The sequence below is a fragment of the Diorhabda carinulata genome, chromosome 5 (genome assembly GCF_026250575.1).
Source record: "Diorhabda carinulata isolate Delta chromosome 5, icDioCari1.1, whole genome shotgun sequence".
Lineage (NCBI taxonomy): Eukaryota > Metazoa > Arthropoda > Insecta > Coleoptera > Chrysomelidae > Diorhabda > Diorhabda carinulata.
The window spans coordinates 17,827,304-17,852,843 of NC_079464.1; the positions used below are offsets into that span (position 1 = coordinate 17,827,304).

Genomic DNA, 25,540 nt, shown 5'->3' on the forward strand with positions numbered 1-25,540 from the left:
ACGTTATCTGTCAACGTCATTAAATGATATAAATTGAGGGCTTAGAGTTTAGTTAGGTTAAGTTAGTTTAGTACCAATTTCGTCGTTTTTAAAAATCAGGGACGTGAGTGGAGGTGCTGCTATACGTATATAAAATAAAATAGATTAAAATGTGTCATGTAATTAAAGGTTAGAAATGATTTAAAAAAAAACTGAGATCAAAGAATCTTTTTTATTATATTATATGACAACACAAAATAATTTTGTTTCGTAGTAAATTACCACTAGCCTTGCGCCTTAACTTAAATAAAAATAAATATGAATATGGAACTATTAGTTTTATCTATTTTCACATTTCGACGATACTTTTCGACAATGTTTAGTTGCCGCTTCGACAGCACCGATAACTGCCCCTCGTAAACCTAAAATTTACATCAATAATAAACAATTAACAAAAATCAACGTAATACTACCTTTTTCTTCTAAATAATGCAAACCGTACGCCGTGGATCCGGAAGGTGACGAAACGTCATCTTTAAGAACACCTGGATGCGTCTTGGTATCCCTAACCATTTGTCCGGCACCTAAAACCGTCTGCGACGCCAATCGATAAGCCAAATCTCTAGGTAAACCCATCTTAACCCCACCATCAGCGAGTGCTTCGATCATCAGATAAACGTAAGCTGGTCCAGAACCACTTAGAGCCGTAATCGGATCGATGTAAATTTCGGGAACTTCTTCGCAAGTCCCTATAGATTCTAATAACCTTTTTGTAACCCTACCGTCATCTTTCGTTGCATTTTTACCGCTCACGAACACCGAAGCCGCGTTTCGAACTAGAGCCGGAATATTAGGCATCGCTCTAATTACCCGAGCTTCCTGAGGAAGGATCTGAAAGTTCGAGAACTCGACTCTTGCTTTACGAATTTATTAATAATAATTACACATTTTACCTGTTCCAATTGTTTGATCGTTATACCCATTGCTATAGATAAAAATAATTTATCCGCTCTGATTTCTTTTTTTTTAATATCCGCTAAAGCGGACGAAACTACTGTCGGTTTGGTGGCTATTATTACAATATCGGAACCTTCGACTACTTTGGTGTTTTCAAACGTCGTACTCGCCCCTAATTCCTAAAAAAAAATATCAGAAAAGATTAGTAACTTTAACTTTTTAACACTTTTACCTGCCTTGAAAGAATTAACAGCTAAATGATCCGAAGGATGACAACTCGCAATCATAGATGATCCTTGGGATAATCCTAAAATTATTATATGTATTAACGAAAATAATAACCTTAAAAAAAAGAAGAAAAGTGAGGATTTTCTTTAAAAATAACATATTCCAAATGTAAAAGCTCATAACACAAAAATTTTCTATAATGGCTGCCATTTTGTAACGTAAACTACTCACAGGAAAAGTCGATCGACCTCTCTTGGAGATCACTTCGCCAACAAACTCTAAAAACATGTCTCATCAACTCCAGGATTAAGACAATTCAAATTAATCATAACCAAATTGGTTAGGAAGTCTGAGGAACCTCTTGAGATGCCAAAAAACTAGTTGTCAGTCTTAGACAGATCGCACTTTAACACAAGGCAGAAGAAGACAACTGTTAATTCTACAAGCAAGCCATGGAGACATCTTGTGGAACGAAAAAATAGGAAATACTCTACTTATTTTGGAGGCTCCCCTTTCAACTTCAAGGATCTGGTTTACGAAATCTCCGACGAGCATCCTTAGGTTTAAAATCGACGAAATTTTGAGTGCAGTAATAATTTTTTGTGTAAAATAAGAAATAATGATGATATATGCTTGTTTAAAACAACAGCACGCTTCCGAATAGACGCATCGTTTTCGTGAAACTCACTCCGACCAAATCCCCAACAGTCACAAAGTAGTGATCTGAAATCGAAAAATCGATTCGTTGGACCAAATAAATCGATTTGTTATAAAGAATCGATACAGTGGATCGATTTTATAGAAATTGATGTCTCAGACCTCGATTTTTATACGATTCAAATCGTAACTTTTTTAGAAAGAATTGTATTTTATATTAATATGATGGTATCTAATTTCAATTGACTTGATTATGGGTAAACAGCCTGGGGTGACTCTCACAAAACCTCTCATTACTAGACTAAATCTTCTTCTGCATCTTTTCACATGTCATCTGTCATGCAGGTCTTTAATAAACTTAAAACTTTCTTTCGCTTTTAACAAATTAGAAGTTTACTTAAACCTCCCCTGTTCAATACTATCTAAATATTATAGTATTTTTGAATATTGGTAGTTTCGTTTTATTGTTGTCAGTTGAAACTAATTTTTTCACGTAACACAAAACGTTCGATATTTTATAAAATTGTTTATAATTATCATATTTATACCTACAGGGAAATTGCAAAATTTATCATTATTAGTTTGTGTGATTAAGTAATATCAAAATATTCCATACAATTGTGAGTTTATTTAATTGCTATTTACACCATTTGGTTTTATCTGTTGCTATATTAAAAGTGTTTTTCTAGATTACTCTATTCAATATTTACGTCATAATGTATTGAATAAATATCAAAAAAACACCGTTTTGAAATATTTCGAAAATTGCAAAAGCAATTATTCGATAATAAACAAGTTTTTACGTGAAAAAGATAGATAAAAATACAAATTAAGATTCAAATTTAAAAAAAATAATAATAATTAGTAAAAATCGCATTCAATTAAATTTTAAAACATCGATAGACCAATCCTTTTTGTCTATAAATACAAAATACGCAACCAAAATTCGAGAAAAAGCCTTCATTTTGATCTTTACGTATCAATATTTATAATATTTGGTTAAAAAGCGATTATACGTCAACTGTCAACACTGCGACAGCTCATTTTCTGCATTTGATGTTGATTATTTCTACATCGAGATACTTTTTTCTTTGAATTTGCCGCCGAAACTAGGATCAAAATGGAAGCTTACGACATTAGTAGGTTAACGCTTATTCTCGTCTTCATATCTTTCGATTCATCCCCGGATATTAACTGATCGTATTACCCGTTTTGATGAATCCTTTCGCCATTGCTTGTGCCATTTTTCCACCGCCGATGAATCCTATTTTTAGAAGCTTATCACTCATGTTAGACGTACAGATCAATACACATACTAACTAATTCCAAAAGTAAATTAACAGCTTTCTTTTCAAAAAAAAAAACACAAACACACTTCCACAATCTTTGTGCATACTGAATATAAATATTGATTGGTAGTTGTATATGAATGGAAATATTTATTTTTAGAATATTTTAATTATTAGGTCAATGTACAGTAACTGATTATTTTATTTTACGTATTATCAATTTTTGAAATCGTAATCAATAAATATGTTTATTATATTTAAATTATATTCCTTTTGTACTAAAAATACGAATTTAATAAATTAGTGACGTGGTCAATTTACTACAATGACATAATTTAATTCGATGACCTACGAGGGTTATTTAGAAAGATTCGTATTTTATACTTGACTGAATTGGATTGCGGGTGATATTTTACAACGAATTTTGAAAACGAAACTGAAATTTGAAATGGATAATAAAACATTAGATTCGATTTAAATATTTATTAATAGTGGAATTAATATTATCAAATTACATATCACCAAAATTCGTCCAAACGTAATTCCAATTTTTTGGATCCCCTCTTGGATCTAAAGGAAGGTTTCCCGGAGGTACTGCAGTCTTATTATACCGATCAAGGATTTCTTTTAACCATTGAACTATAGTGGGATTACTATAAACGTAAATATAAAACATGTACGGCTTCAATCGTAAAAATTATCAAAAAAAAAATAAATTTCAATGTAACAACAAAGACAAATTATGTTTGTTTTTTGCTACGTTCGCAGACGACACTGTTGTTTTTGTAATAAACAAAAATTTTCTTCTTCTTTCTCCTGCTGGATGTCCATAAATTGTTCAAATTTGGCTAAGTCATTGGACAAATAACCTTAATGGTAGACTTATATGTATAATTTGACTTTTAGAATCGCGATATTTCTAAAATGGTAACTTTTACGAAAAAAATCATAAGAATTTTTGTAGAAAATTATAAGATCTACAACTTTAGTTAACTAAATTTTCGATAAAACGAACCGTTTTCGAGAAAAATAAAAAAAAAAACCTCAAGTTTTGATCCTTAACCCCGAATAACTATTGTAGCACGCATAGGATCTATGTGGATTTTTAATTTTAAACCTTTATTTATAATGGTAAACCCCAGCTCTCCACTGATATTTGTACATTGCTGACGAACTGAGGCCTTTTTTTCTATAAAATAGCACCAATAACCTAAATGGTAGATCTATATGTATAGTGTCACTTCTAGAATCGCGATATTTCTAACTCTTACAAAAAAAATCATGATGACCATTTTTGTAGAAAATTTTAAGATCTACAACTTTTATTCAGTAAAATTTCCGACAAAACTTACCGTTTTCGAGAAAAATTAAAAAAGCCTCAAGTTTTGACCTTTAACCCCGAATAACTTTTGTAGCACACATCGAATCTGTGAGGATTTTCAATTCAAACCTTTATTTATAATGGTAAACCACCAATATTCAACTTTTCAGAAAATCAATTTCGAGAGAATATTCATCCAGAAAATGAATTTACTTTAAATAACTAATAAATTACTTTCAATATTTATAAATCTTAAAGTTAACTGTCAGTTTAAAAATCGAAATAATGTCAGTTTTAATAGTAATTAATAAATTATTCTATTAAACTTAAATAGTGACGTAAATTTTTTACATAACTACTTTTCATAACTGATAAATTGAGGTTATGAAAAATGTGACGTTTCCTAATGTCAAACAGTGACTTGAAACGTCAATTTTAATAGTGCAATTAGATAAAAACATATAAGGATTCATTTCGATCTGTACTGATAATAATAAATAATCTCGTCATTTTGCAAAATGTTTTTCAAATTTCGATTGATACCCTAAACATAAACATAGAATTTAATCGCACACCTCTCGAAAATTGCATACAATGTAAGTCAAAATCTACTTCCAGAAAAGTCAAATCTAATAACGATTTAACACGAAAAAATTAAAATGTTCTTATTGCATATTTCTCCGAAAAGTTAAGCGAAATCAACTGAACATCATCAACGTTATAGTCCCATTATACAATTTCCAAGTAACGGAAATTATAAAAATTTTTGAAAATTGTGAAACGGATGTTTGCATACTATTTTTTTGTAAATCACTCACATATTTAAAATCTACTAATTCTTATCGAAATATCCATTTTGTTAAAAAGAATGACGCGTTATTTAAGTCAAATATACGATAATAGTATTTTCGTTTTCATAAATTTCAAATAATTTTCAATTTAATTAAATTTGTCGTTAACTTACTTTTTAACGACGTTATTCTGTTCGCATGGATCATCTTCAATATTAAATAAACAGATTTCTTCCATTAGATTACAATTACCATTAGAATTTATTATATTAGAACAATTTAAAGTAGCTTGTTGTCTTAATTTGAGTATTTCTTCTTCATCAGCTGCTCTATTTATATATTTCAAAACTCGTCCTGTTGATGAGTTAATAATAGATGAGACATTATATTTGTATATCCTTCCACTAGGTCCATACCACCAGTCCCACGTACCATTATAAGTTGTTCCTGAATATTATAAACGATATTTATTTGTTATATATTTTTCGTTGTTATATTTGATTTACCTTGTAATAATTTCCAAGGTCCTACAGTTATAGCAGAATTACCATAAATATCGTCGATATTATGCAAAATCTCTTTTCTTATCGACGGTGTATCTTTTGATAGCGCATTCCATTGGGTTATACCATCGATGTTACAAATATGTCTACGACCGTTATGAAATTACTCAATTTAAAAGAAATTTTATCAAGAATACTACCTCGAATTTCCACCAGCAGCATCTATTATCGTCGGTAGCCAATCGACGATGTGCATACTTTGTTTAGCAATTCTATGGGGTTTTTCAAGTAACGGCGACCATAACAACCCCGCCGCTCTCACTCCCCCTTCCCATAACGTATTTTTGACACCTCTGAGCGGGAAATTAGAAGCAGCGTTCAAATTAAAACCGGCAGCCGGTCCGCCGTTATCGCTGGAAAATATTATTATACTATTTTCCAATTTTCCGCTATCATATAAAGCTTTAACTACAGCACCAACGGAAACGTCGAGTTTCGTAAGTATAGCTGAAATATTCAACAGAAAGTTATATAAGAAACTTCGAACACAAGCTTTGTATCGTGTTTATAATTGTAGTTCAGTCCTAGTTAGCCCTATGAGACGCCAGAACGTGCTGTGATTTATATTTTTTTGATCGAAGACATCTTTTTGTAAAGTTCGTATATGACATGAAATACTGAAAACCCTCTACCACTACATCAACGCTCTCAATTACACTCTAAGATTATATACTCGATTACACTGCCTGACTTTGATAGACAATAACTTGGTTGTCGAAACGTGCGTTAGACAGTGTAATTGTGAGTGTCGGTATAGCGTAGTGTACAACAATGTTAACTTAGTTCAGACGTTTAAGGTTTAAGCCATAGAACTATCGGTTGAAACACGTGCATTAATCGCAAATTTTGATGCTTCGAAAAACCACAACCGCTCGAGTTAAATGATCAGTAAATGTGATAAACGATTCATTGATCCAGAGATAACAGCTCAGATCATTGGACGCAAGAAGAGTGATAGAGTTTTATGGAACGATGAGTCGAAATTTGAGGTTAGTATTTGAACTTTAGATACATTGTGTAATCTCGATTGTAAGCATGGCGGAAGTTCGAGCAACTAAAAATCTGATAAAAATTGAAGGGATTTTTATTAAAAAAAGCTATAAATAAAAAGCAAAAAAAAACAAGAATATAATATAATTGGAAAGAAAGAATGTACTTAAAGTAAAAATTTAACCGTCACAGTCGTCCAATTTCAACTCTATTTAATTGTTGTGGGACAAATTGAACAAGGAAGTCAAAAAGCAACTTCCGAATATCCTGGGCAAAAACTTTTGACCGATAGTGAAATGATGACTCAAACTAAGATTTACCTGCGAATCTTCTTCTGTTATAATCATCGATATCCGTGAATGTTTTGATTAGATTGTCCGGTGCCGGTAGAGGGTTGTAAGGATTTCCGGAATGAACTGCCGCGTGGGCGATATAAAGAAAAAAAGGTTTATCGGAATCGTGTTCGTGAATAATCCTAACGGATTCTTGAGTAAATATATCCGTAGAATAATTCCCGTGCAAATCGTAAGCTACAGACAAGTTTCGTCGCATATCCAAACCCCACCCGGGTTTTTCAACGGCTGTATGTTCGTTATAATCGTGATGACCGGTCCAAAACCCTTAAAAAACCCGGTGTTTATTACTATTGAAATCATTTAGAGCTAGAGATACGTCATATTTACCGATGTGTGATTTGAATCCTCTATATAAAGGTGTGTATTCACGTTTATATGAACCTAAATGCCATTTTCCTACTATATAACTGTCGTAACCTAAATCGTTCAAATATTGGGGTAAAAGTTTTTCGTTTAGGGGTAAACCTCTAGCTTCAGCTCCGTAGAGTACAGTATGCTGCATACCAGTATGTATAGGGTATTTGCCTGTCATCAAAGCACTCCTAGAAGGAGTACAAATTGGATTTACGTAATAATTTTGTAAAATTATTCCAGAATATGCTAAAGCGTCAATATTCGGCGTCGGTATCTGATTTGATCCATGAAATCCAACGTCATTCCATCCCTAAAAACCTTATATTAAAAAAGATATTTAAATAATCTTAACACTAATTTCGAATTTAGATCGCAAAAAACTCACCAAATCATCGGCTAATATGAAAATTATATTCGGTTGGAGTGATCTACATGATGATGAAGCATAAAAAATTATATGTACCGCAAAACAAAAAACTGACTTTATCATTGTAACCAGAAAATTTGAAACGAAAACTTTTCTTAGCTATTACACTTAATTACCAGGCAGTGCTCCTATTAATTTGGAGTTTAGGAACAAAGAAATTTAAAACCAAACTCTACAAATATAAATAAACTAAAATACTTGAACCAGATACTCGTATTTTATTATAAATAAACATTTTCATTAACTCTGTAATGTGTATTCCACTTGTGATAAGATAAATAATTCTGAATTACATATAAAATCAAGCCAATTGCTGAATCCCATTTTTTTATGCCCACACACAAAGGAAATACTAACAATGATAATTTTTGCAAGGAAAAAAAAATTGTATATGTGAATCAAAATATTGAACAATGTCTGCACATGATGTGAAAATAATTAGGAAAACAATTTGCTCAACAGATGACGCAAATATTTAAAATAAATTAGTGATTTTAAAAACAAAAAATATCATTGCAATAGCCCTGTATTAATAAAAATTAATGTGCCAATATTTAAAATAGAAATTAGATTTCTTCTTTTTTTCATCTTATAGACCTGACGTCTATAAGATAATTCGTCATAGGTTTTATAAGAAACGTTTTTGATAACAGTCGTTAGTTATAATTTTTAATCTCTAAAAGCGAATTATGATAAAAAATCATTTCATTTCCACTAGTTAGTTTCAATATAATAAGCTATTATTTTCTGTATTAATTTTTGGTTTGTTGTTTTTTTGATCGTAGACATCTCGATTTTGTCATCAATAAAAAAGAAGAAGAAGCTAAACTGTTTTTATCAATTGTAAACATAATTTTTTTCTAAAATGTTGGTTCAAATTGTACAAAATTGTAGAAATTCAATATCATATGTGTGTCTAAGAAAGTTATGTGAAAAGTCTTCTCTTAAAAACGAATTATTGAAAACATCCATACAAAAAGTGAATAAAACTACTAAATCAATTCAAGATATAGAAAATAATTATAAATTATGTTTAAACAAAGGTATAACCGAACAAACTATCGATTGTAATCCTGAAATATTAACAGATAAAAGTTTGGTGCCTAAATTGGATATATTGAAATTGCTTCCGTTGGATATAAACTTGTCTGCTCCGTTATTAACAGTCAGTTATCCCAGATTAAAAAACTTTATATTTAACGAAATAGTCGAAAAGAAAATATCGGAACTAGCACAACTTTTAAAGGTAAGTGAATTTAGAATATGTATTATCAGATTTTCAAATAAATTTAGTAGATAGCATAAGATTTATGTTATTTTAGGGCCTCTGTTTACTATGAAAGCACATTTTTAGGTTAATCAGCATGATGTGTGTGTTTGGATGTCTAAAAAAAACTTTTTAATGACTACAAATATGGATAACATGGAAAAAAGTATAAAAATATTATTAGGCAAGTTATTGAGAAATATATGTTCGCTTCTAATATTAATTTGTAATTATTCATTATAGCTAGAGGTTATATAAGTTATTTTTAGATGCTGGCGTTTCTCGCACAGCTATAATAAAAGATTTGTGGGTACTTAGATATAATCCTGATAATATTAAAGATAGAATAATTTTTGCTAGACAAAATAATATCGAGACTATCAAAACCTGGATGGTAAGAGCTCAACGTGAAATAATTGAAAAGTGAGTCTTCAAATTTATCAAAATATCAAAATTATTAGTTCTCTTCTTCTTTTCATCTTGTACAGCTGACACGTCTAATATGGGGTTAGTCGAAATGAAATTTATTTATCTATCTAGGGATCAGCAAAAATAAAATGATTTTCATGTAATACTGCATAAAGGGCTTGTCAAAATGAAAATTAAATTTATGTTCATATAATAGTGTATATAGGACGAGTCAAAATTAAATACCTTGATTTCTTTAAATAATCGTTCAAACAGGGTTCATCAAAATTAGATTTATTTTCATAAAATGGTGCATATAGGGCGAGTTGAAAATAAAATTTGGGTACAATTTTTCAGTTACGCGAAACGGCGATCGGACAATAAAGAAATTTTAGGTGAAAAAGAATCGTTAGTGGAATATTTGTCGGAAAAATTGGAATGTTCCCAAGACATATCGAGATATTTAATTTTCAAACAACCGGCGTTGCAAAAGAAGAGCTTGAGAAAAATAGAGGTTATGATCGAATTTTTATTACAAAAAGGTTTCACGCCCCGGCATATTTGCAAAACTCCAAAAATACTGTTGCACAGCGTGGATACGGTGAAGAAGAGAATAAAAGAGATAGAAACTAATAATATACATTTAGATTCGTTGGTTATGTTAACGAAAAGCCAGAGGCAGTACATGCATTTTCTCGAAACTGTTAAATGTAATAAAAGCAAATTAAAAAGTTCCTTCATGTTTTATTTCCATCCCGAAATGAAAAAAAAGTCAAATATTCCAAAAAAACTGTAAATTACCAGCGTTATTCACGTATTTTTGTAGTTTGTACGCGAAATTATATGCAAAGGATCCAGTTTAACATTTATTCAAATAAAAAATTGACAAACTTCCTTTATATTTGGCGTTAAACACACTAGTGCTCTATAAAGCCGAGCTTACACCAAAGCAACACGTAACAAGCGGCGCCGTTGCATATCATACGTTGCGAAGTATTGCCATTGACTCATGCGATTTTGATACATTTCGTCGATTGCGACTTGTTGCTACCGATCTACAACGAAATAAAAAATGTGGCAACTATTCGTGCGACCTTAACACGTTGACTGCCAATGTAATTTTCACAGTTTCATTCCATCGTTAAAAATATTAATTGAAATATAAAATTGTGTCTTTTTTAAAAACAGTTCAATTTCTTGGTTGATTTTTGTGAAAAAATCTTGAGTGATAAATTATGAGTTATTTCGTAGTTGGCCGTCAATGGATTATTAATCGACAAGATCTGTCAAAAGTAGACGCCATTTTACGTAAAAATATACGTGAATTGATGTTATTCGACGTCATTAGACATCCAGAAGACATCAATCAACATTAAGTGACAATCGACCTCAATAGACTGTTAATTGACATGACAAGTGCCAAAAGTAGGTGCCATTTCACGTAAAAATATACATGAATCGATGTGATTCTACCACAAGAGGTGCTCTTCCGTATATTTTTTGAATATTTTCGATGTAGTCATGGAACGGCCAAACGAAGTCATTGAAAATATAAAGTGATCTACCGCGAGACATTTCTATGGTCTTAATCTCTAATATAAGTTAACTAAAGAACACAGAACTAGAAAACTAAATGTCAATCAAAATTTGATTTGTCAAATCGATTATACAATATCATATTTATGATCGATTATACAGTGCCGTTCTTCAATTATACAGTGTTGTCTATATAATCAGATCATTTTATTTAATTTTTCACATCTTGACCTTTTTATATATAAATATATATTACGTAATGATTTGTTCTTTGTTTGGAAAAAGATAAAATAAAGACAAATTATCTCAAAATAAATAATATTATCGTGTTTTCTTATTGACATGATGGTATTTTATCAAAAATTAAAAAATTAAGACTTTTTGAAATCCTAGTTCTAAATTTGTTCCAAGACTAGGAAATAAATCCAAGGTCTCTTCCACAAGAAATATGACAATCTATTTCATATATTAATCCCTCACAATCCAATTTTTACGTCACAAATTACAGCAATGACTTGTTCTTTATCCTAACCTAACCTAACGTCATTGACGTTTCATTAGTCCTAACCTAACCAAAGAAATAAACTAAATGTCAATCAAAATGTACATTTATACGCATTTCATGTGTTTAGCATCGATTATACAGTGCCGGTATCCATTTAAAATCGATTATACCGAATGAATTGAAAATATAGTGTTTAGAAACTACTTCGTACTGACGTTAATATTTGTACAATCAGATTCAAATATGCTATTTGAATTATTTACAGCATATATTTAAGTGTTGATCTAATTCATATGTTAAAAAATATAAAGTGCGTTCCAATAATAACGGTTGTTTACTACGATATTTCGAATAACGTTATTCTTTCATTTTATTTATGCTATTTAAATAACAGAACCGGAGTTTTAGTTTTTTTAAAGTAATATTACCGCTTTGTCCCAATTTACGTTACAAAATGTAAGTTACCGCAAATTTTCATAGGATTTCGCGTAAATTAATTATTTTATAAAAAAACTATTCGATTTTATAGAATTATAAATTTTAATCTATTTTAATAATTTACATTATTCTATTGTTGAGTATATACTTGTTGCGAATGAAAAGTTAAAAAAAATGTTTTCTATTTGTTTTTGAACGTTTCCACGTTGATCGGCGCTCGTCGAAGGGAGTGGATCCGCCCTTACTTCCCACTCCTCCCTCTATAGCGATGTTGGGAAAATCGACATTTTCCTTTGTTGACGTGCGTGTACTATGAACTGTGCACAACCCTCGATGATAATTATGTCGAAAATTAAATCATTTATGCTATAATATACAATGTAAAACGGTGGTTGATATTAAAAACCAGGTAAGTCGAAAATGCATTGTAAATCAAAATTACCTTTACTATTTTATTACAAGTATCGAATTTTTAATATAATACCGATACGTTTCCAATTGATTTACTATCAGTAAATAGAACGATTCTGGTATACAAGAAAAAGTAATTGATTAAAAAATGATCAAAAGAAACAATCAGATTGTGACATACTTTTAATAATCGTGGTTTTCAAATTAAAAATGAAATTTTACTAGTTTTAATTTACAGATTTGTGCAACAAAATGATGTTTATCAAGATTTAAATATCTCTATTTCAAAAAGTATTATTAGAAAAAACTTAATAATCGCGTGGTAATGAAATTATAAACATGAAAAATCGTCGATTTTACTTGTAACATAATTGTGTGAAAATCATAATTTTTGCTTAAGGTATGTCTAAATCAGCCGAATGGACTTCTTCGTCGACGCAGGTTCGAAAACCTATGGGACCGGCACCCATCGCTTCCTTCGAAGATCTCTCAGACGAGGTGAGAACACGCGTACGTATCTTTGTCTATTCTCTATTTCCAAATTACTGAGAAAATATTTACAATTATCGCGGAGGGGGTAAAGTCATCGATAACTTCGAAAGTGCGCATGCGATCAGTCCCTAAACTGATTCGGAACTTAAACCGAGAACAAAGCTTATGTAATTTATAGTTTAACAATGTTTGTCAATCGAACAACGTTGTCAGACTTTGAAATCTTAAGGACATTTGGTATAATTGGGTATCTATATTGCAAAAAATACTCTAAAAAGTATTTTTCTTATTATTCCTTCCATTGTAGGTCTATCATCTGGTACTATATTGTCACTCCACATCTTTGGTGGTTGTCCTTTACCCCACACTCCATTTAGAGATTTATCCTTTGCTATTTTCAACAGTCTATCGTCTTTTTTTCGCTTGGGAATTCTCATTGATTCCCAGATTTTTTATAAATTATAATAGTCTATTAAGATCAAAATGTATAGATTCATTTGAATAGATATAATTTTATCGTAGCTTGAAAGTCCAGAAGAAAAAAACGTTTCTGGTTCTGTGGTGCGTTTACCTGGTATAAGAGAAGATCTGTCGCCCGCTTCGCCGGTCTACAATTCTCAACAGACTAAAAAAATTAGTCTGATAGGTTGTCCGATAAGTCCGATATCGAAAAACGTCAAACATCAAACACCAAGGATTGACATTTCTAGAGCTAGTAGCTCCTCGCATCATGATAGCAAAGATAGCAGCCCGGATAGAGAAATGTACGATGCTAATGGTGCCAAATTAGGTTTAGGTAAATTGAGAATAAGATTTTTTCAAATTAATTTTTATACGATAGTTAATTATTGAAGGTTTCAAAGAAGATGGAGCTTTAGATTTACGATCTTCGACGGAAGAACTAGATTTTCAAGATATATCGATAAGTGGACGAAAAAGACCTCAATCTCCTTCTACGTTAGATGATCCGATAACTACAAGAAAGGATTCTCAATGTTCAGATATAGTATTGTTGTCAATATCAGGAAGAACATCGAGATTATCAAGCATCGGAAGTCAAGGCTCCAATCAAAGTCGAATATCTAACATTAGCCACATTTCCATATTATCCGGACAATCTAATCTATCTAGATGTTCTTCGCCACACAAAATGCAATTAGAAACGTCTTTTTGTGGTACGAAAGTATTAGATAAACCAGCCAAAGAAAATAGAATTGTTGAAGCCAAAATTGACACCGACGTTATGGAGAAAATTTTGTTATCAAGAAAACACGATCCGACAGAAGCAATTATTGCTGAAGGTGAGTATTTTCCTTCTATTTTAATTAATATTGTCGTATTTTTCGAAAAAAAAAGGTCTTTAGAATCACGCTAGTATACGTTGTTAGTATCTGTCACTTGTCATCGAATTCACACTACCGCGTTCCTTGTGTTGCGTAAGAGAAATCATACCTAACCAACAAACGATGCTATATCAAACTATATCAAAATATGCTCCAATTTTATTTTCAATTCATAATAACACTTTATACACAATAATAAACGTAATATTTAATTTCATATTCCGATGTCCAGTGTATATTAGTGCACTTTTATTAAAATTAACTTTTGAATAGATCTATGGTGATATTCTCGATGATATTGTTTCAATTTATGAAGAGTAAAATTTGAATTGCGCGCCATGTTTGACAGTCATAACGTCACACGATTATGACAGATCGATTGGGTGTTAGTTTAACATGGAACATTACAATGTAAAACGCGTCCTGATTATCAAAAATTATTATCAAAATGGTGGAAGTTTAATTATGTCTATTCGTAAACAGCGTTAAATGTTCGATCCAAATAATGTGTCTAATTCAACTACAGTGAAAAAATAATAAAAAAATTCGAAAGTACTAGTTCGGTTAGTGATGTAAAACACACGATACGAGTTCGTAGAGGTAGTTCAGAACGAAACATCACGGCAGCACACCTAAACTCAACAATTCCCATCAATAGACCATGAACAGCGAAGAGAATTCACCAATTGGATTGCTGATTTTGCAAACGAAATTATTTTCAGTGATTAGGCCCATTTTCGACTTCGTTAATAGGCAAAACTGTCGCATTTGGGGCTCAGAAAATCCACGAATTATTCTTCAGAAAGCAATGCATTACCAACTGGTCAATGTATGGTGTGCATTTTTGTTGTGGAGGAATAATTTTTCGAGAATGTGAATGGCGAACTTTACGTGGTTTCAATTTTGAAGTATTTGTTCAAGTTTACTTCTGGTCGTGTCATTTCTCGATTTGGTGACTAGAATTGGTCTTCGCGCTCTCGCGATTTAACTCCTTTAGACTTCTGCAGTCATCGAATCATTGAAAGCCTTAATTAGACGCTGTTTCAAAATGTATATTTTCTAAATTAATAATTATTTAAATAGTTTGCTAGGGAAAACGATGTTTTATTGAAAACAGAAATTTTTCGCTCTTTGGTTTTGATTGGTCGTCTCCGTGAGTATATTTTTTCATTGTAGGCATATCAGTAGATAAAGTACAAACTCCGGATACGGAACGTAGAAAAGAAGATGTGACCAAAAATCGAGAAATTCCAAAAATAACGTCGACCGATACCAGTTCGCCGCGTAAAAATGTTAAAAGTAGATTCGTTTCAGAAAGTGGAGTGGAATATTATTATATTCCGTTGAAAGGACCACTGCCGCCAGATCTTCCCAATACGCAAAAAGTTCAATACGTAAAAAAATCGCAAAGATCTCATCATCAGACTGAAAGTGAAGTTAAAACGAAAAAAACCGAACCTAAATATATTAGAATAAAATTAAAACCGGATAAATCTTATCCTGATAAGGATATAAGTTCTGTTAATGGAACTACAGATAAAATAGATGTAGCCGAAGAAAATGAAATTATTTCTTCTTCTCCTTCGATTAATACGAAATTAGAATTATCGAATGTTAGTAAAAAAATGAAACCCGGAGAGAAAAAAGAAGAGGAAAACGTTTCGCTTAAATCCGTTTCGTCGACATTATCAACGGAAAGTATCGATAAAAAATCCAAATCCAAATCGGTTTTATCCTTGTTCAAGTCTAAAAAATTAGACAAAAATAATACGAAAACGCAGAATCATAACGAAAATGGAAATATTAAACAGAGTTATTACGAAAATCCTCTCCAATGCGCAACTATAAGGATACCTTTACATTCTCCAACTTATTACGAAAATCGATCTATAACGACATGCGAAATCACAGAAAATGTACCAAAACCGGCCCTGACTAGTCGACAAAACAGCACGAGCAGTGAAAATATGACATTTTCGACAAATTTAGGTACCGAAAATGAAATTTTCACAACAAAATTACCAAAAACTAAGCAATCCGTCGTTATACAAGACGAAAACACCGAAGAAAAAATGGATATACAAGAAAATAAAGACGTTAACCAGGAACTAGGGCAAAATGCATCATGTCCGAATGAAAATTTACTAGATAATGACGTAATCGAAGATAAGAGCGTAGCTTCGATTTGTTCTACAGCCGACGATCACAATTCATCCGAATCCGAACGTGATATCGAAAATAAAAATAACCTCATTTTAAACACGCAATTAATATGCGAAACCGAAAAACAAGCCATAGTTTTTTCACAAGATTCTTTCGAAGACGAACTACCTTACGTACCAACGACGTTACCTTTAGAAAGATCGGCGGCACTACCGATACTCCCTATAAATAAACGTTCCATCCTCGAAATAAAAACGTGTCCTATAGAAAGACCAAGATCGTCGACGCCTCTAAATCCGAGCTGTCTTAACGAATATTGCGAAGATTTTTCCAAAAAAATAACGAAAAACACTGAAAAAATCAAAATTTTACTACCGCGTAATGATTCAATCGATAAAATTAATAAAGGAAGAGATTCGAATTTAATCAAAGCGAACGAAACGCCTCCGCCGCTACCACCGAAAGGAGTACATTGGATCAGCTTCGACGACATACCTGAAAAACGAAAAATTCCTAAAAGGATACAAACTCTTCCGTCGCACAGTTACGCCGACGAAAATGCGCAAGAATGCGTTATATACAATTACGTAAATCCGGAGGAATGTAAATGCGAATGTCACGAATTAAGTGCCAAAAAGAAAGAAACCGAAGAACCTTCGAGGAAATATACCGAAGACGACGAACTTCCTTTGTTAGAAGACGATTATCAAGACGAAACCAAATTTATGGCTACGTGTAAAGTTCCAGACGAATCGGGCGATTGTACAAACATTTTGAGGTTAGTTTCTATCTACTAAAACTACTCTTATATCATTTATTTTTTATTTAATCCTCTAAAACTATCAAATGATCATTTTCAACAATATATTAAATCAATTTTCAATTAATTTAATCATTTCTGACAGTAATTTAGTGGTAATTAATTAAACTGTTATCGTTTTTACATTTCGCTTATAGATGGCGTAGTTATAATACGTTACGTACCTATTAAAGGTCGCCAATATCCAATATCGAAAAAACAGGATCAAATTTAGAGGAAAATGCATTTTCCTATCCTTTACTTGTTTTTTTTTTCTTTATATTTTAATTAAAAAACGTTATGTTTATCCAAAAATCATGCAATTTTTTGAAATTTCGTTTTCAATATACATTTCACATTCTACTATTCTAATATACACGGTGTCTCGACAGAAAAAAATACCTAACCTCAATAACTACGGATGTGACGTATTTTAACTTTAATAATTGTGTAAATAACCTCACTTTTTTACCATACAGTCCCATACACCTTTTAAAAGATATTTGATTGTTCTTTAGAATTGTCTGTATTTTAATTTATAAAGAAAACTTATATTTGACAAATCAAACGTACTCATTGATCATCGAAAGATACTTATAGAAACGTTTAAGTTTGTTTTTATAGGTTATATGTCATACTTCAAAACAGAACATTATTATTATTATTCTAATACTGTTTTTATTTAAAAGACATTTGTTTATATAATATTTATATTTAAACGTGTTTTTTACTAATCCCATTTTTTATTATACGTTTTAGTGATTCTACAAGTAATAATCAACGTGTGATTACTGAAACCGCATCCTCTTTCCTCAGTGAGTTACCGTTGACGAGCAATACATCTTGTATAACATCTCAAGTAATTAATTTATTGGTTTTCTATTATTGAAACACATTGTATATTCAATATATAGCGAGATATTGATAATATTTTTTTTCAGGATGATTATCAGTCTCCCGTTTCTCCTTATTTACCAAGAATCTATTAAGTTTAAAAACATATTTCGAAAAAATAAAAAAAATAGTCACTTTATATATGGTATGTTTTAATATATTGAGTTGTAAGAGTTTATCTTAATATAAAATGTTAATTAAAATTAATTTGTTTTTTTATAAAAATAAATAAAATATATTACAAAAAATTACGAGAAATTTTTAATGTACCTAATCGTAAGGTTGGTTCTTGGTAGCTGCACTAGTAGAACTAGTTCAGGAAGAGTACACTAAAACGTTCTTAGTAGCAGTGCACGAGAACTAGTTCACCCAGCTCACTATGCTGCTTGCACTGGGTCTAGAGTCAGGTCATCCAGTATAATGCAATAAGTGTAATCTGGAAACGGTGGCACTACACCTTAGTCATTGGACGAATGTAAAATATCAAAAAGTACTAAAAAGTTTTCCATTATTGTTAATACTACAAGGTCTGAATCACATCAAATAACCTCAAATACAACAATCAACAAATGCTGCATTGCTCTCTGCTCTATATCGTTCTATATATCCGATCAACCTAATTCTATACACTCATGAACTGGCCTGAACTGGTACAGTTCTAGTGCAGCTCCCAAGAGCAAACCTCTAATGTTATAATTTGACAATTTAAACATATAAAATACATAGGCAATAGAAAATACATATTGTACTATGTTTTTTTATTTTGTCTATGTTACGAAAGTTTCGATATCTTGAATCGAGAATTCTACTAATACAATACAAAAATACTTCTCAATATATTACGACCTGAAATCGACAATAGACAATGTCTATTTAATAAACATCGAATTTCGTCATGACTTTCGAGGAGAATATATAAATTAAATAAGATTAAATTCGGATATTTTTTCGTTCGATCATTCTCGAATGACACGATGACACATCTGGTTTCATCATTCACTTCACTTGTCATCACGTGCCACATTCTTATTCAATAGGAATGTCAGAAATATAAACCAAAGTGATGTTATATATCAAATTAGATTTATTTTACAAAATTTGAAATATACGTACACTGCTAATGTATTATTGAGGTAGTATATATATATTAGCATACGATTCTCTTAAAATAATTTCATGATATTTATAAAATCTAATTGAATAGTGACATCCATTACAATGAACGTGGTGGATAAACAGGTTAATGAAGTTCCTACAATGGAAGCTACTGTAGGAAATAGTGACAGTACAGGTACAACTGTAAGTAATAATTATTTATTCGTTTTTTTTTGAAAAAAATATTTTAATTACATAATTCATAAGTAAATAGAATTATCTGTTATAAGATTGTATCAAGTTTAAAGTTGTGTTGAAAACGCGTAGATTCTGTAATGATAAGTAAATAATATTCGGTAAATATTGTGTATAGTGGATAAGGAACAAGTTTTAAAAAAACTAGAAATAAGAGTTTTAAAGATACTGAATACGTTTTGTTAGCTAAACTTGTATGTTTATAACGTATATTTGTTACAGGAAAATACTGTCGCTCCTCAACATGTTCCTACGAAATTCGAATCGTTTATTGCAGTTGTTAAATCACTCATAATAAGAGCAATAATAATGTATTTCATATTTTCATTTTTCAAAGCTCCCCAACCGCAGAAAAATAATAATAATAATGTTTCAAATGTACCACCAACTGCAGCCAAAAATATATTTCAAGATGGTACAATGATGAATTTATATGTATATTTATCAGAAAATGAATTTTTGAATAATTATAATTCTTCCAATTTATTTTGGTTAAAAGAGGGGTTGAAATACGGGGACTGGACATCAGGGGAAAATAACGACGGTACATATAGTATCGAAAAAATCGTTCCGATTACCGCCAATATGAAAAATAACGGTTCCCTATTTTTACATGCGTTTATAGTGAAAAGCGGCTTAAGTCCCGATCCAACTGCGAGTAATTACGCGAAAAATCAAATGTCTTCTGTCGTTAAACAATTAAATAAATTTAAAAAACTCAAATCGACGGGAACGAAAAATCTTTTAACCGGCGAAACGAAATCTTTAGAAGTCGAAGAGGGAAAAATAGTGTCGCATTGGCATCCTAATTTCACTTTAAATCTAATAACCGATCAAACGATGTGGAATTACGGGAGTGTCCCCGCCCCTCTCGATCAATACATCAAATTCACTGATGATGGTCGACAATATAAACCGGTTTTATTCGCAAACGATTTTTGGAACATGGCACGGGATTACAAACCTCTGAACGAATCGTATACGCTCAGATTAACGATTCAACCGTTGAGTTTATTCAAATGGCAACTTTACGCCGCCCAACACGTGAGGCAATCTTGGAACGTTTGGGGTGACGGCGAACACGCGCAAACCGATGAAGAACAAGATACTCTCAAAGAAACTCTCATGGAAACCAATCCTTATCTCCTAGGTATCACTATAATCGTTTCTATAGTTCATTCCGTGTTTGAATTATTGGCTTTCAAAAACGACATTCAATTTTGGAATAATAGAAATTCCCTCGAAGGTTTATCAGTTAGATCGGTATTTTTCGGCGTGTTTCAATCATTGGTCGTTCTATTGTACGTATTAGATAACGAAACTAATACTTTAATAAGAATTTCGTGTTTGGTTGGTTTGGGTATAGAATTTTGGAAAATATGGAAAGTCGTCGATATTAAATTCGAAAACGGCAAGTTAACGTTCAAAGATAAAAGTTCTTACGTTGAATCTAGTACGAAAGTATACGATAAATTGGCGTTTAAATATCTATCGTGGGTGTGTTTTCCGCTTTTCGCCGGTTACAGCGTATACGCGTTGATTTATCTCGAACATAAGGGTTGGTATTCCTTCGTGTTAGATCTACTATACGGATACTTATTAACTTTCGGTTTTATCATGATGACTCCGCAATTGTTTATCAATTATAAATTGAAATCGGTGGCGCATTTACCGTGGAGAATGTTGACGTATAAATTTTTGAATACTTTTATCGATGATATGTTCGCTTTTGTAATCAAAATGCCGATTATGTACCGAATAGGGTGTTTTAGGGATGATATCGTATTTTTGATATATTTGTATCAAAGGTATATATACCCTGTTGATAAAACGCGTGTTAACGAATTCGGTTATACCGCGGAAACGGCTGAAAAAATCGAAGCTAAAGATATGAACGTTATAGAAGAGAAAAAAACTCAGTAGTTTGTATTTCAATTTGTCCTGCTTGTAAAATTATCTTTATCACGTTTTTTTATTATCCACAATTTTAGTGGCAAAATAATTGGAAAGAATTTATATTTATTCTATTTTATTTGTAAATTATATAAATAAATTTTTTTTCTGTTCGTGTTTTATTTATTTTTCCACCCTACCTAACCTAAAGAAAGAGTTACGTTTCCATTAAAAGTTTATAAATTAATGGTTGAAATGAATTTGACATATTTTCGTTTCTCTCCCGTAAGCAAAATTCAGATCCAAGAAACTACAAAATTGACGGAAATCAATTTCTCAGTATAGCAAATATTTCTTTGTTTTCTTAGTGTAAAATGAGTCACGTTTTCGTAATCATGTTTTTAAAACAAGGTTTCATTTAAGTGCGAATTAATATTTTTCTAAACAAGTATTCGAAAACTTTATGGATTTTATTTTTATAATCACTCACATTTCTACCATACCAACAGGTAAAATTGTATCTCTACAACCCCATAAACTACATCATTCCATAATGTGACGAAACCGAGAGTTTGTATATCGATCGCTAAAATTTGCCTGATTGCCATTCGAAACGTAAAACAGCTGATTAAAAGTTGACAAACAAATTCTTTTCAGAAACATTGATCTAAATTTTCAGTAAACATTCCTTCCCGTTGCGCAACTACTTGTAAATCTTCTTTTAGACGTCTGTTAGTAGTTTTATTTTAAAATAATCTGGTTGTAACCTACATTTCGCGAACAAAGGATAGTTATGCATAAACCTGAAAGTGATTCATAAGTATAACAACCTTGTATTAGTTCTTTGTCTCGACAATCCATAATTTAAAGTGAATTTTATATCTCGATATGGATGATAATAAAAATATATCCGATAGAGATGATTCGTGTCATGAAATACGATCGACAAGTGAATGTTCCAGTACAAATGACGATGATTCTACTCAGTTTACGACAAGACGGTAAGTACGAGATAAAAATAGTTTTAATGTCCACGGAAATAAATAATATTCTAGTCAACGCACCACTTCTCACCAATTTATGGTAGAAAGTGGATTAGTAGCAGCGTCTCCTCCAAAATTTGTATCTCTTGAAGAGATAATGCATGCAGCGAACGGTATGAGAGACATGGCTCTAGTACATCAAATAGTAGTTGATAAAGATTTTCGTTTAAAACGAGCCGAACCGGAACCTAATAGTGTACAAGGCGTAATTAAAAACACCATGCATAAAGCTTTTTGGGATATTTTAAGACAACAATTAGATGAGGATCCACCCGTATATACCCAAGTATATTATACACTAATAAAAAAATTATGTATTTATTAGACGTTTTTATAGGCATTGAATCTTTTGGAGGAAATTAAAGAAGGGTTGTTTTCTGTTCTGTTACCTCAACATACGAAAATTAAACAACAAATTTCGGAAGTTTTAGATAGTGATTTGATAAAACAACAAGCTGAAAACGGAACTTTAGATTTTAAGGTTAGATTTTTCTATTAAATTGATGATTTCTTCATAGTTGACAGTTTTTTTTCTAGAATTACGCTAATTATGTAATATCTGTGATGGCAAAATTGTGTGCACCAATTCGAGACGACAAGATTCGCGAAATCGGCGAAGCCGTCGACGTTCTCGACACGTTCAAAGGTATTCTGGAGGTAAATAATAATATCTCGCGATAATTTCGTTTTATTGATTAAATTTGTGTAGACTTTAGATTTGATGCAATTAGATATGGCTAATTTTACTCTTCAAATGGCGCGTCCCGATATTATCGCGTGTAGTGTCGAATTGGAAAGGAAAAAATTCGCCGATTATTTAGCCATTCAAGACGGTAAAAAATAATCGTAATCGTTATTAGATTCTATTTAAGTTGTTTTTATTTCAGACGGCCTTAAGTTAACTCGTAAATGGTTGTTGCGGTACGTGAAAAATGATCAAACTGTACCGGACAACGTACAATACGAATCGTTCGTTAAAAGCGTCGTAAAAAGGTCTCTTTGTCAAGCTTGCGTCGAATTAATAGATTGGCCAAAGGACGAAGGATATCCGGAAGTAAGTCGACTTATTTTTTGTTTTTTACACTCGAATTTTCAATTTTATCTCGTTTTGGACTAATTAGTTTTTATAGGCAGTTTTTTTCAGTGCACATTCGAATATTCCAATTCTAATCTCTCTTTTTATTAGGTGCTTATTTTTTAGTGTAATTTTTTATACAATATAATCAATTTTGCTTCTAGACATTTTTACAGTGTACTCTTCCAAATATATCTTTCTGATTATTTTTTTCAGTGTATTTTCTAATTGAACATTAATATTTGAACCCCTATTCCGATTATTATTTTTATAGTGTAATTTTTGATTGAAAATTTTCAATTTTGAACATATTTGTAATTACGGGGGTTTCTTGAAAAGTTTTGTTTTTAACAAATAGTTTCAACATTTTTTCCAGTGTACTTTTTTATCGAATATTTACATATTCATCCCCTTTTCGATTATCCATTTCTATAATGTTACTTTTGGTTCGATACTTTTAATTTCCACCACGATTTTATATACAGGTGTTATTTGAAAAGAGTCACTTTTTACAGTGTAGTTCTTAACTGAATATCAACATTCTAACCCCCCTTTTAACAATTTTAATTACGAGAGTCATTTGAAAAAGTTCTTTTCTAACAAATACAAATTTCAACCCCTTTTTAGTATAACTTTTGTTTGGATATTTTTATTATTTCGACAGTGATTGTAATTACGAGTGTTGTTGGAAAAGTTTAGTTTCTAATAAATAAATTTGTTAACGTAAATTACGTATATGGAAAATTACGAGGTATGATTGAAAAGTTGTATGTTGAATCTCTTCGTGTGGTTTTTAGACTTTCATGTTAGATTTGGATAGACTAAATGACTTACATACGAGGTACTTCCGTTTGATATGTGCTGCTACTATAATTCTCGTTACAATAAGCAATTCGGGAACGGATCTCCAATCGATTTCGGCTTTCAAACAATCATTAAAGGATCATATATGCATTTTACTACAAGACATTAAGGATGAAGAGTGAGTGGTATATAAATAAAATTTCATATGTTACGTGAAAAATTTTATTTTTAAGCGATTTCAAATCGGCGTTGCCAAATATTTCCGAACAAGTTATAATGGAATTGAAAGACGCCCAAAAGAAATACGAACTTCCACAATTAGTGCAACCTGCCGAAGCAAATTTCAAAGAGCATATTTTGGATATTGGCAGGGAAGATCACAAAGTCAAAGAATTAGTCCGTAAGTTTTTTTCAGTATTTTTTTCTTCGATTGCAGTATATACGAGGTGTAATCGATAATTTCATGATATAAGTTTGTGTGTTTTGATTTCGGTTTTCAGGTAGAAGAGTGAAAGATTTTCTTTTGGAGACTATAGAATCGTCGACGGCGGCGCCTCAGAAGGTACCTTCCGGTTTGACTGCTGTACAAAAAGAATTGACGGAAATTGCGGGACAATTTTTGAGGATTATTTCTCATAATAGTACAGTTTTTTGTAATTATTATTATGATATAGTCGCTGAGGCTCTACCGAAACCAAACTAATCATAATTAAATAATATATTACGACCCTATGAATAATTATAAATGTGGTAAATTTAATAATCCACCCTATGTATTATGGTAATTAATTTATAACTCATCTTAATGGTTGCTGTATGACTTATTTTTATAAAATTTTAATTGCAGACTATTTTTTTGTTTAATAAAAGTTTTCATTAGTTTTTGTTTATTTACTCTACTATTGATTTTTACTTGCCACGTTGCTAGAGTGGAATTTTCCCCAAATCTAGGGAAAGCTGATTTATTGATATTCAAAAATGATAATATGAACATTACAGTGTCGCCAAACGATTATTTTCCTTGGATCTGCAGGAATTTGATTTTTCTATCTAGGAACTTGTTGATAGCAGAGTTGTCAAACGCGATTTTTTTCCCGAATCGAGGGAAATTCGAAAATTTCCTATTCCGAAACGTTTTTCATTAGATCTGCAAAAATTTGACGATTTTCTGCTGTTGCAAGTTCGAAATCGAAAACTTTCCACCCAT

The 25,540-nt window shown here is 31.4% G+C and overlaps 6 protein-coding genes across 12 annotated transcripts; 4 read left to right on the top strand and 2 right to left on the bottom strand.

The window, feature by feature from the left end:
- Positions 1-192: 192 nt before the first annotated feature.
- LOC130894071 (pyrroline-5-carboxylate reductase 3) lies at positions 193-3,218 on the bottom strand. Of its 3 annotated transcripts, none has more exons than XM_057800635.1 (5): positions 3,029-3,218; positions 1,173-1,243; positions 933-1,115; positions 453-870; positions 193-401 (listed from the first exon to the last, which is right to left on the bottom strand). In XM_057800635.1, exons 1-5 carry the CDS (start codon positions 3,108-3,110, stop codon positions 319-321), a joined length of 837 nt encoding a protein of 278 aa, XP_057656618.1. In that variant the 5' UTR covers positions 3,111-3,218; the 3' UTR covers positions 193-318. The 3 variants fall into 3 exon arrangements, with proteins under 3 accessions (XP_057656618.1, XP_057656619.1, XP_057656616.1); XM_057800636.1 differs by having other exon boundaries at positions 453-858; positions 3,029-3,212; XM_057800633.1 differs by having other exon boundaries at positions 924-1,115; positions 3,029-3,212.
- A 360-nt stretch (positions 3,219-3,578) lies between these two features.
- Positions 3,579-8,487, bottom strand: LOC130894072 (arylsulfatase J). 2 transcript variants are annotated; one of them, XM_057800637.1, is made up of 7 exons: positions 7,871-8,487; positions 7,459-7,795; positions 7,096-7,395; positions 5,926-6,232; positions 5,729-5,871; positions 5,396-5,669; positions 3,579-3,763 (listed from the first exon to the last, which is right to left on the bottom strand). In XM_057800637.1, exons 1-7 carry the CDS (start codon positions 7,973-7,975, stop codon positions 3,622-3,624), a joined length of 1,608 nt encoding a protein of 535 aa, XP_057656620.1. In that variant the 5' UTR covers positions 7,976-8,487; the 3' UTR covers positions 3,579-3,621. The 2 variants fall into 2 exon arrangements, with proteins under 2 accessions (XP_057656620.1, XP_057656621.1); XM_057800638.1 differs by having other exon boundaries at positions 7,459-7,803; positions 7,871-8,159.
- A 241-nt stretch (positions 8,488-8,728) lies between these two features.
- Positions 8,729-10,383, top strand: LOC130894529 (transcription termination factor, mitochondrial). The gene is made up of 4 exons (XM_057801410.1): positions 8,729-9,158; positions 9,267-9,363; positions 9,449-9,602; positions 9,945-10,383. Exons 1-4 carry the CDS (start codon positions 8,778-8,780, stop codon positions 10,381-10,383), a joined length of 1,071 nt encoding a protein of 356 aa, XP_057657393.1. The 5' UTR covers positions 8,729-8,777.
- Positions 10,384-12,348: 1,965 nt separating this feature from the next.
- LOC130893912 (uncharacterized) lies at positions 12,349-18,371 on the top strand. Of its 4 annotated transcripts, none has more exons than XM_057800362.1 (7): positions 12,349-12,475; positions 12,878-12,987; positions 13,492-13,765; positions 13,824-14,270; positions 15,489-17,253; positions 18,034-18,133; positions 18,216-18,371. In XM_057800362.1, exons 2-7 carry the CDS (start codon positions 12,880-12,882, stop codon positions 18,261-18,263), a joined length of 2,742 nt encoding a protein of 913 aa, XP_057656345.1. In that variant the 5' UTR covers positions 12,349-12,475; positions 12,878-12,879; the 3' UTR covers positions 18,264-18,371. The 4 variants fall into 4 exon arrangements, with proteins under 4 accessions (XP_057656345.1, XP_057656346.1, XP_057656348.1 ...); XM_057800363.1 differs by having other exon boundaries at positions 12,360-12,475; positions 12,878-12,975; XM_057800365.1 differs by having other exon boundaries at positions 12,365-12,475; positions 12,878-12,975; positions 15,627-17,253.
- Positions 18,372-19,016: 645 nt separating this feature from the next.
- On the top strand, positions 19,017-21,584 carry LOC130893913 (putative lipid scramblase CLPTM1). The gene is made up of 2 exons (XM_057800366.1): positions 19,017-19,467; positions 19,741-21,584. The coding sequence occupies exons 1-2, from the start codon at positions 19,387-19,389 to the stop codon at positions 21,439-21,441; spliced, it is 1,782 nt and encodes a 593-aa protein (XP_057656349.1). The 5' UTR covers positions 19,017-19,386; the 3' UTR covers positions 21,442-21,584.
- A 244-nt stretch (positions 21,585-21,828) lies between these two features.
- Positions 21,829-25,214, top strand: LOC130894299 (T-complex protein 11-like protein 1). Its single transcript, XM_057801022.1, has 9 exons — positions 21,829-22,412; positions 22,467-22,740; positions 22,792-22,935; positions 22,992-23,111; positions 23,164-23,287; positions 23,342-23,508; positions 24,327-24,511; positions 24,567-24,733; positions 24,834-25,214. The coding sequence occupies exons 1-9, from the start codon at positions 22,300-22,302 to the stop codon at positions 25,034-25,036; spliced, it is 1,497 nt and encodes a 498-aa protein (XP_057657005.1). The 5' UTR covers positions 21,829-22,299; the 3' UTR covers positions 25,037-25,214.
- Positions 25,215-25,540: the final 326 nt, after the last annotated feature.